The following is an 11,441-nucleotide window of genomic DNA, read 5'->3' on the forward strand; positions in this document are numbered from 1 at the left end:
TTTACTTTTTGGCTATAACAAGTTTTTTTCTTCATTCAGCGAAGTAACTTTTACTTGATTAAAGTTACACCAAAAAATATTAACATGTTTTGAGACAAAATCTCAGATACTCCAAAAAGCTGACATTGTTGAATTTTGAAAATCAAAAATTGATGACATCACAAAATTTCTGAGTTTTTTCTAGCAAATTTTCGACTTATCACACTCAGAACTTTTCTTGTTTTTTTCTAGAAAATTTGTAAGACTAGTCTCAAAATGTTTTAGTTTTTTTGGCAAAAATGAACTCCTTTTCTCTCTACAATGGCCCAAATACGCCATAATAAAATACTGTTCAACTGGTGTTCATAGTTGCCCCATTTGCCTGTTTATTTTTCACACACTGCACAATGTATTGCAATAGTTGGGTACAAGGACATGGACTGAAACTAACTAAAAGAGCAGCTGAAGTTCAGGAAAAACTTGAAATGTTTCCAGAAAGCATGAAAATGTAATCAAAAGAAAGTCTTTCTCCTTTGGACGTTCTTTGATGTGGTTTAAAACATTTGCACAAGACTGCTTGCAAACCCACATTAAGGACAAAAGCCATGTTGTGTAAAAGTCATGAAAAGTGAGTAGCTATAGAGGTTCTCATGGAAAATGTACATCTTATCACTGTCATGGTGTCTGCTGTGAAATCATTTCCTGAGCAACATCCTTTCATGTCTACACATCCGTCCTGAGGAAGAGCTGTCTGGCTCCGTTTACACAGTTTCCACGCATTACCTCCTGACCGGGCCGGCTCCAGTGAAACATCATTTTCCAACGCCGTCAGTGTTGCTTTCACTTCACATGAAATCACATGCTTAGTAACGTCAGTCACAGAGGAAAAAAAAAAAAAGTGTCGTAGGATCGATGGTGTCAGGCATCCAGTGTAAACACGAAACTCTCTGGATCTGATCCAAGTATGTCACAGTCGGTGATCTGGTGCTGCCTTGCAAATTTTACAGAACGGAGGCTAAACTCGGAGCAACCTTTATGCAGATTCAGAGAAATGTAATGGCATCCACAGTAAAAAAGCATATCTCATGCTAAGTTGCTCACAGGCCCGATGATTGTGTGTCTGGTTAAAGCTGGTGTATGTAGCTTTTATAATAAAATATATATATATTTGTATATATTTGTTGAAACTGTCACCATGTTGTGACAGTATTATATGAGAAAGATAATCTGTGAAAAAAAATGCAGCTCCTCTGCTTCCTTCCATTGTTAACTAGAAACAACCAATCAGAGCCAGGAGGAGGGTCTTAGTGCTGTCAATCATTCCTGTGTATGCCTTAAGTTTATCTGCTGCCACCAATGACAGCAGATAAGCGCTTTGTCTGTAACGGTAAGTTGCACATTTAGCAGCGCATACATGAGAGAGATTAACAGCACTAATCCCCTCCTCCTGGCTCAGATTGGTTGTTTTCTTCAGACAGCAAAAGTAGCTCAGAGAGGAAGTGCAGAAGATTGATCTTTTCACAGATTGTCTGTTAGATTGGTGCAAATCTAGTAAATAATTTATCTGGGTAAATTTGAAGTGAAAGAATTCAACCTTCATTCAATGTTTTGAAAGATTATGATACCGATTATGAGTTTAATTTTTTTCACGCACAACATAAATCTACAGTGGGTCTTTTCCTCAAGCCCAGCGGCAGAAAAAAACTAACCTCTGACTCATGGATATAGTCATGGATTATTAATTTAGAGTTCAAGTACAAATTTATGGAGTTAGATTTGTTTCACAATTATTCAATCAAAAAAAAAATTACACTCAACCAAAAAAAAGATTCAATCAAAAAAAAAAAATCTTCTCTAACAAAAAAAAAAAGTCATAAAAACTATTTAATCATAAAAATATTTTTAAACATTTTTAAAGTTTTTTTTTTTTTTGATTGAATCTCTTTTTTTTGGTTGAGTGTAATTTTTTTTTGATTGAATAATTGTGAAACAAATCTAACTCCATACAAATTGTGCTTCAAGGACTTTTAAGAAGTTGCAACAATTGTGTAATTGGTGACTTTGTTAAAAACTGTCATTTCTTAATCTGGGATTTCCCCCACTGCTCAAATCCAAGGTAGGATTTTTTCCAAATGTTCCTGTTTAAAACTGATGTACAGCTCTAGAAGACGGATTCATTTCAAGGCTTTTCACACGTCTTTCAACATGGAGTGAATAAATATGTCTGCATCTGTATGCAGGCATAACAATGGCAACAATGTTTTAGCACCTGATTGTGAATTGAAGGCAGAGAAGTTCTCACCTGAATGCTAATGCATCCGACTTATTTCAACACATTGGTGACAACGGTGAATGTAGATTAATGACAAGCACATTCAAAAGGCAGAAAACTGATATTAAATGGTTAATTGTATTCCAACAACTTTCTTATCATTGGCTTCCTTTGCAATACAGTATAAAAATAAAGAAAAGAAAAGGAGAAAAACAAAAAGCCATACAATCTGGAGATTCAGGACATCAAAATGAAATAGGACCTGCTTTGTTTTTGGGAGCTTTACTGACTGGTGAATAGATCAACTGCTTGAAGAGACAGCTGAGACGTGTCCAGCTGTGCTTAGCCTCATAACGAACTCATTGCAATGTTTTAGTATATTCAGAGGCCACAGATGCACTGCACTAAATCCACAAGGAATCATGCAGCAACACATGATGAAATGATCTGAATCTGTGAAACGTTTCTCCGGTCCGTGTGTGTCCAGCTCCAGTCCTGCCAGTTATCGATGTCTCTGCTCCAATACTAGAGGTGTAAGATACTGAAAATTATTGTATCAAACCGATACGAAGTAAATACACAGCCTGTGTCTGTGGAGCTAAATTGGGGCCATAAAGTTTGCTCAAAAGAAATAAAATTTCCATCTATCCATCCATTTTCTTCACACCCTTGTCCCTTAGTGGGGTTGGGAGGGGTGCTGGTGCCTATCTCCAGCTAACGTTCCTACATACATATATACATACACACTGCATACATACACACACACACACACACACACATATATATATATAGATCTATAGATCTATATATATATATATATATATATATCTATAGATCTATAGATATATATATATATGTATAAACTGAAACTTTTGTATTGTAGATCTAAAAGTTGCCAAGAATATTACCACCACCAGAGGGCGCCCACACTCCCATCTTGTCTTTATGTTGATATCCAAAGTCTGCTGTGCTCCCTGAATCATACCCAGTGGACAGAGCTTGTCAAGGTGGCACAGACAAGTGAGTTTCAGACAAATGAGTCTGAAACTCACCTGTGAACAAGTGAGTTTCAGACTGTTAAAGCTGCAATATGTTTTTTTATGTAAAATTTTTAATTTTTTACATATTTGTTAAAACTGTCTCTAGGTTGTGACAGTTTAATATCCTTGACAGGTCAGCAGTGTTGAACTGATGACCTTTCCAGGACGTACCCCGCCTCCAACGCAATGACACCAGCCCACAATGACCCTTCAAAGATAAGTAGTTATAGGTTATAGATAATGGAGCAGGATGTATGTTTCTGCTATAATGACTCTGTTGTTACTTCCACATCAGAACCTGCTGCAGGCAGGGAGTCAGGTACAGTAGAGATTAACGTTCTGTAACTGCATTTTTTTCCTCTGTCCATCATGCAGGTAAGTACATTTTATTCATGAGTGAATCAGAGCAGCAGCCTCAATTTGCCTCCTTAGATGCATAAATTAGTTAAAACTTTGTCCCACATATTCATAGTTCCACACACAACACTTGTACGTCACACTTTGTCTTTTCCCGGTTCAAACAAGAGATTACCAACAAAGCCAAGCGCAGATGTTGGTCAGTCCAGGAAAACACAAAGCATATTAAGAAAAAAAATCCCACATTCAGAAAGCAACCATAACTGGGACTGACTTTCAGTTTCACTCTCCCGTCGTCCGCAGACAGGAAATGCCCGCTTCCCCCAGGCTTCTTTGTTATGCTGCTTGTGATTTCATTCAATTAGACACACTCATTCTTAAACTAGTAGCCCAGCTGAATCACCAACGGTAACAACGGAATTTACTAGAGAGATCCGCATAGGTTCCTGTTCTTGGAAACAGAAAGTGTTTTTAGAACCATATTAGGAGACTATTAGACAAAAAAAATTGTTACAATAATAATAATATTCTATAATTATATATCAGAATATTATTGAAAAGTTCAATTTTTACTTGATATATATATATATATATATATATATTGTAATGTTTTCCAAGGCTTTTGCAGAACCTTGTAACTTGTTGAAACCACCTGATCATGCACAACAAAAAGTCTATGCCATTTGTAGAACTTCAACATAAAAGTACAATAAGTTATTTTCAGAATTTTTTTAACCTTAAATAATCTTCATAATCCTCAAACACCAGTAGCTATAAGTATGGTCATTATTAACATAGACACAAAACAGTGAAGCTCTGCACAGATTAGTCTACATCAGTCTTTCTCAAACTGAAATCCCCAAAACCACTGGTGGTCTGCAAAGGCACTGCATGTATTTGTTATGCAGTGAGCTCAAAGTGCGATGCGTACAGTTATCTTACCAAAGGATTGTGTTTAAAAAAATAATAGTGTATAAGTTGCTTAGGGGTCACTCAAAAGAAAAGCTGGCAGGGTCTAGCTTGAGCGCTGGATGCAGCCAGGTAAGACATTAAAATGGACATACCTTCAGCTGGACAGGCAGCTCTGCATCAAGTTGTTTGGTTGTTTCCTGGGTGTGAACGTGCTTCATGTTGGAGAAAAAATCTGCTTCATCAGAACAGTTGAGGGATTTGTTTGCTGCAGAGGAATCTTGTGTTCAGGAAGATGCTCCTTGATGCAACTGAGACCTAACATTTTTATAAAACTCTTAATAATGCTGCTCCAAGTTATTTGTCAAATTGACTTTTAAGGAAAGAACGACACAGATTTCTCAAGTCTTCTGTGTCTAAATAAGATTTCTGATTCATTTAACTAAACAAAAAAAATCAAAATTGGAACATGATGGGGCAAGATTTAGTGATAGATATTTTCTTACCTAGTTTTAGGACCTCTTCATCTGCAGTTCAGGATTTCTTAAATCTCAAATGCAAAATGGTTGCAGTGACCAGGTCCGGGTCGGATATCATATCCCCAAATCCTTTCTTCACTCCGTCTTGCAGGGCATCAACCAGTGGCTTGCAGAATTTCAGTGACTCTGGTTTTGTCAACCTTGGAGATGAGAGCCTTGACTGTAGGGAGCAGCCATCCCATCTGAATTTCTTCTCCACAGGGTATCTGACCAATTCTGAGATTTACTTGGAATAATTTCAATAGGCACATTGGGTAGTTATTAAGTGTTAAGTGCTAGGGTGTTTTCATACCTGATAGTCCGGTAGACTCAATTTGATTGGGGACTAAAATTGCAACATTTGTTACATTTTTTCAGCTGGTGCAGTTGTCTTTCACACTGCAATGAGTCAAATGCTCCAAACTAGCTGAAAAACTCTTCCAAGAACTCCTGAAGAAAACAACACAAAAACCTTAGAAGAAGAGATTAGTGCAACTTCCTTCTTCACAAAATGTAAACAAATATTGGAAAAGCGCCAGAGTTTAGCGGTTTCTATATTGTCTTTGGTAAAAGACGACAAGCCATTTTTGTCACTAGTGCTAGACTTGCACGTTTGTTTTGGTTGTATTTACCCAGAATACCCTGTACTACTTACACTGGAACATCAAGTGCAGCACAGACAGCTCTCACAGCTCCCTCTCCTTGTTCTTTGAGGATTCTCAGGATCTGCTCTACAGCCAAGTAAAAGGAGTTCCACCTTGTTGTGATAGGTTGCACCAGCTGAAATTTACAATGTTCTTCAACCACGTCTTCAGCAACAGCAGACCTCACACTCTTGTTCCAGAGAGCCTGACATTTAGAGAAGGCCGACCACGACAATTTCTTGTAGGCCTCTGTCTTGTTTGCTTTTTTTGCATCCACCAGATTGAACAAATGGCAAGCACGCTAAAGATGTTTCGGAAGCTGGTATTTGAGACCATCATCTTCAGTCACCACGGTGCCAACTTGGATTAATTCTACTTCCTCATCCTGACAAACTTGTGTTGGATCTTCATCAGTTGCCTCCTCAACAGTAACGTTGTTGCTCTCATCTCCTCCAAGCACTTCGGCTTTGATCCCTTGACAGTTTTGGTTCTGACAATCTTCTCACAGATCACATATTAGCAGTGTACGTCATTCAATGTGTTTGCCAAGACGTCAAACGTGTGAGTGCTCTCTAACTGCATGCATGCAAGACCAACAGAAGTGCTTAGATCCAGCCAATGGGCTGCAACGCCAATGAAACTCCTGCTCCTCGCACTCCAGCAATCAGTCATTGTGGCTACGCATGGCACCTTCCTCATTGCTAACGTGGCTTTATCAAGCTTGAGCCACACAGAGGTTCAAGACATGATGGAGCAGTTTAGCTGCAGATCTTGGATAAGGCTCTGAAATGCTGGCTGCTCAACATGAGAGAACGGCTGGAGACCATGAAGTTTAGAATTGCCTTGTTGACACTCTTCTGAGAGACTTGCATTGTTTCGTCTAGCTTCAACTGTGTGAGGTTTGTGCGAAAACCTTCAGATTTTCTCTTGCAGGCTGCTGTAGTCAATTCATTATATTTCTCCTGCTGCCTTGTATGCTTCCTCTATAAAAAAAACAACACAGAACTTTGGTAAAAGAGAGCTAACTCAAATAGGCATCAAAAGTACAACACACATTGATGGCGGTAGACAACTAGGTAAATAATAAAATTCCAATAAAAAGTTTTACTACTTCTCACCTTTAATAGAAAAATGCAATTTCACCATATTTTGTAGAGTATGGCTGCGGGAAAAAAAAACTTTGAATAATATCACAATTCATTAACATGTTACCTTCTTTGCAAGTAATCAGCAACTATATTCATATTCTTTTATTTCTTATTAGTCAACTTATACTGTTGCAAATATTTTTTATAATACGAGAGCATTTGTTAATTTTACAACGAGTGAAAGGATTCACTGTTTAATAATATATATGGTTATTTAATGACCATTGTAAAATATAAACAGCTGCCACTCTCTTACTATCAGTAGCAAAAATATAAATTTGTAAAATGTTATTTTACAAATTTATACAAAGGTACAGAGATGCGCAAATCAGCGGCTTTTAGAGATATCACGTAACTTACAAGTTAATAAACAGTCTGTCTTAAGAAAGACATTGACCTGTTCAACAAAGATGAGCTTGTTTTACAGAGAAATTGGTGAAGGGTGGAAATTATTTTTATAACTGTTCAAATGGACAATGAACCAAATCATTCCACTGAATTCATTACAAAACAAGTTGAGTTTGAGATTTTTTTTGTTGTTCAGAGATGCTTCATTGTCTCAGAAGATTGTCATGAAACATTCGCTTAATTTTAGAAGAAAAAAAAAGAGAGTAAAGTGGATAAAAATAAAATTCAGGCTAAGATAAGAGATTTTTACTGGCAATGAATCGTTCTTTTGGCCATGAAGCAAATAAATGAATCCTCATTAAATGTAAGAAAAAAAAGGAAAGGAAGACAAACTAATTCACCAGTTAATACTTCATTGGTTCAGGTTCTACTCTAACTTTCAGATTTACATCAATTATACATGTTATAATCCTGTCACAACAACAAAAAACAGCCAAATTCTAATTGTTCACAAGTTGTATTTGGGCTGTCATTTCAGAAAAAACAAGAGTCATTTGTAAGTTTCAACGGAATTTATGTCATGGATTGTGAGATAAGATGATGATGAGGATGATGATGATGATGATGATGGAAACCCCCCCTCTGGGTGTTTCTATAAATATGTCAATAAGAGTAGAGTAAATCAGTAATAGTGCTCACTTTCAGGTCAATACTTGTGAAATCTGACCCAGCTGAGGCCATGCATGTCCTGATTGGTGAGTAGAGAGGACATCGTTGTAAAACTCTGCTTCCCCTCCTTTGCTGCTCATCCCTGGAGAGAGCTCCCACACAGACAGCTCTGACCCGGGCACTGGGGGGTGGGGGGCGGATCAGCTCCGGCTGGTACCGGACCGTTTATCTTAACAAATAGAAACACTCCTTCACAGCTCAGATGGATGTGTCCAGTTATTTTTTGCCTCGGGTTTCATGTTTCAGGGAGTCTTGTAAAACTCTTGCAGCCTCTGTGTTTATTGGGGGGTGTGCGGAGGGGTGAGGAGGGTGGGGTTGTGTGGGGGTCGAGCTCAGTTCTGCAGGACACAAGAGCTGACAGAGCCGGGCTTTGTTCTGTCTATAAAGACGGTTTTCTGCGTCTTCTTCTTCTTCTTCTTCTTTTTAACCATTCGGTCGTTTCCTCCCCGCAGTCTTCGCCTGCTTCATGGCCTCCGCCGCCCGCAGCGCGCCTCTGCCGGAGAGCGGCAGCGCACTTGTTGAGGATCCGCGGTTCCAGGAGATCCTGCAGAGGAGCCGCAGCTTGACGCAAAAGATCCTGGACTCCATAGCCGACACGCACAGCTCCTGCGTTCACACAGAGGTGAGGCGCTGAAACCTGGCAGACGCACGTTTTTGCGTTCCGGGTGAATATTTGCGGGTAATACTGCTGCGTCAAAGTAAGGAACAAAACAAAACAATGAATGACGCTCTGAGCTGAATTGTTCAGTCAGGAGAAATGAGGCTCTGTTGTTCGGTCAGTCTGAAATGTGTTTATTGTTTTCTGGGCTGCAGACGGAACCATTCTGGAACTTAAACTGCACTATTTATAAGCGCGATTAATATGTCAGTGCCTGTCACTTTCTCTCAGAGATTACAAGAATAAATCCACAAGGAGGCTTATTTTCGGTTTTCTCTGACCGTTTTAGGCTGGTTCTTTTAAAAACTTTTTTTTTTTTTTACAAATGAACACAAAAGTACCATACTTTGCCAGGGGCGACCGAAAGTCGCACAGGGCCAGAGCAGAATATAATTTGGGGGGCCCAAAGCCCTTCATCACATTAATATATGTTTTTTAATGTTTTAAAACATGACTCCAGTACAGACACATGGGGCATAAAGTGTTCAAATGAACAAGTAGATTTGAGTTAAGACTCTTGTGACTTTAAACAATCTGAAACTATTGTTTAAGTCTGAGAAAGCAACTGATGCTTTGAGTTGCTGTTCAGAAACATCAGAGAAATTTGATGTTGGCGAGTTTTTCAGAAAATACAAAGTTTGGGACCTTTATTTGCTGCGAAGCTATGTTTATTCTACATTAAAGTTGAAATTTAAGGGGACAAATATACTTTGATATCAAATGTTAAAAAACTTCACAAATATAGGTAAAAATAAAATTTAACATTAGTACTTTACATGACTCTTGAAATAAGTATCCTAGTTTATTTGACAAAATTGGTAAACAGTACTTTATTGTTATTGCAAATAATTATTTTTCATAATCATGAAAATATTGTTTGTATGTGGCTTAATGCTGAATCAAAATAATTTTTACAGATAATATAAGCGTATCTATTTAACATTTTCCATCTATACATAATTTCTTCATCACAGACCCTAAAGTTGGATTCTTCAGACATCGGCAGGTTTTCAACCATGGCGGCCAACATTGGCATCCCCTCGGCTCCTGTACTCTCAGCGGTTTCAGAAAATTTCACTCTGGTAAGCGTATTCCGTTTGTAGGAAACCTTTTTTTATGTAATCATAAATATATATATAAATGGTATATATATATAAAAAACAAAGACATACTCTGGTTGCTCCCCTCATTCTGTATTAGGAAACTGGTTTGAGAGTGATGCATGATGGGCTGCAGCTGCACCAAGGGTTGCTGAGCTCCATCGCCCCTCGACTAGCAGAGAAAGACAAAGTGGTTGCGTTGATGTCCGATGTCAGAGATCTAAAAATCCAGATTGTTAAGGTAAATTTATTTTGGACGTCTGTATCGCAGCTTCAAAAAAGAAAAAAAAAAAAGCTTTGCATGACATCTCGCAATCACAACAACTTCCTGATCCATTTCACAGATGCAGAAAATGAACCAATCGCACATCGCAGCGCCCCCCACATTGGGCTCGGTGGAACTGCGCCTCCCGGGGGAATTTGAGGTCCAGGTGGCGGCTCACCTGACCCTGGTCCAGCTGCAGGCGTTCAGCTGGGACGTGGCGCGTTGCCTCAGGAGTCTGGACCACAGCGCCGGCGACGACGACAACCAGAGCTGACCAAAGATCGTTGTATTCTTCTTTCGGCCTGAGCTGAAAACCTACGTTGCCGGTTTTTGTTATATTTATTGATCTGCAAGCAGATTATTTATTTGTTAAATCTATTTTTATTTATATATTTATTTCTAGAGACGCATCATATTTATTTAGGAAATCTATTTTTTTGAAAAACCTTTGCACTCGTCAGACATATGACCAGCTATTAACGCTCATATTAGTGAGTTCCGGGAACATATTAAAGTTGCAGTATGTAACCATTTAAAAAAAACATTTTTACATATTTGTTAAAATTATCATTATGTCATGATGGTATAAAACACAATCTGTGAAAAAAAAGAAAACTGTTTCTCTGGCTTCTCCCGGTACCAAATGCAGAAATTCACCACTCAGAAACAACCAATCAGAGTGAGAAGGAGGGTCTTAGTGCTGTCAATCACTCTCGTGCTCAGCTCCTCCTGCTTGCACTTTGCTATGCTACACCTGGTTCTCCACAACATAGAATGACATGAATGTTAATGCTATTTAGCATAGCCACTGATGACAGCAGATTAACAGTTTATCTGTAAGAGTAAGGAGGTTGATTTACAGTGCTAAGCCCCGCCCTCTGGCTCTGATTGGTTGATTTTAATCCCCAGAGCAATCCAATATTAGCACTAGGAGGAGGTGGAGAACCTCAATTTTTTCATATTTGTCTCATAGGACAAATGTCACATCATTTTGACAGTTTTAATAAATATGAAAAACACATTTCTGTAAACGTTACGCACTGCAGCTTTAAAGACGATTATAGATGGTGTAACATTGAAAAATAAACTAATTATTTTTGTATTGCTATTTAAAATCTAATATGTTATTTTCCTACGTCCCAATACAAAAATAAAATTTTCTTTCTTGAAAATACAACTGTTCCGTTTTCCTAATGATGGTGCAGTGAAACTTGCTGACACGCTGGTGAATTTGTTTCCGAAATTCCAGCAAAAGAAACAGAAGTGCAACTAAAAGTGAAACGGCGGCTCCGGCGTCACGTCAGACAGAGTTCCTGTAGGTGTGTCGCCACTGGTGTGACCAACTGTCACCAGGAGGATGATTCCCTCAGCATGTCATGTGAAAAACCTCAGAGTGTCATCATTCTGATTAAGACACAAAGTGATCACAAGAACAGGCGGAACTGTTTAAAACAATGTGATCTGGTCAAAAATA

The 11,441-nt window shown here is 38.4% G+C and overlaps 1 protein-coding gene across 1 annotated transcript; it reads left to right on the forward strand.

Annotated features, from left to right (window-relative positions):
• The first annotated feature begins 5,304 nt into the window (after positions 1–5,304).
• On the forward strand, positions 5,305–11,362 carry LOC103481991 (granulocyte colony-stimulating factor-like). The gene is made up of 5 exons (XM_017301726.1): positions 5,305–7,970; positions 8,397–8,566; positions 9,577–9,684; positions 9,803–9,943; positions 10,047–11,362. The coding sequence occupies exons 1-5, from the start codon at positions 7,955–7,957 to the stop codon at positions 10,239–10,241; spliced, it is 630 nt and encodes a 209-aa protein (XP_017157215.1). The 5' UTR covers positions 5,305–7,954; the 3' UTR covers positions 10,242–11,362.
• Positions 11,363–11,441: the final 79 nt, after the last annotated feature.

Source organism: Poecilia reticulata, linkage group LG19, assembly GCF_000633615.1.
Source record: "Poecilia reticulata strain Guanapo linkage group LG19, Guppy_female_1.0+MT, whole genome shotgun sequence".
NCBI lineage: Eukaryota > Metazoa > Chordata > Actinopteri > Cyprinodontiformes > Poeciliidae > Poecilia > Poecilia reticulata.

Coding starts and splice junctions, on each gene's coding strand:
- LOC103481991 (XM_017301726.1), top strand. Junction 8,567..9,576: donor GCTCCTGCGTTCACACAGAG/GTGAGGCGCTGA, acceptor TCTTCATCACAG/ACCCTAAAGTTGGATTCTTC. Junction 9,685..9,802: donor TTTCAGAAAATTTCACTCTG/GTAAGCGTATTC, acceptor ATTCTGTATTAG/GAAACTGGTTTGAGAGTGAT.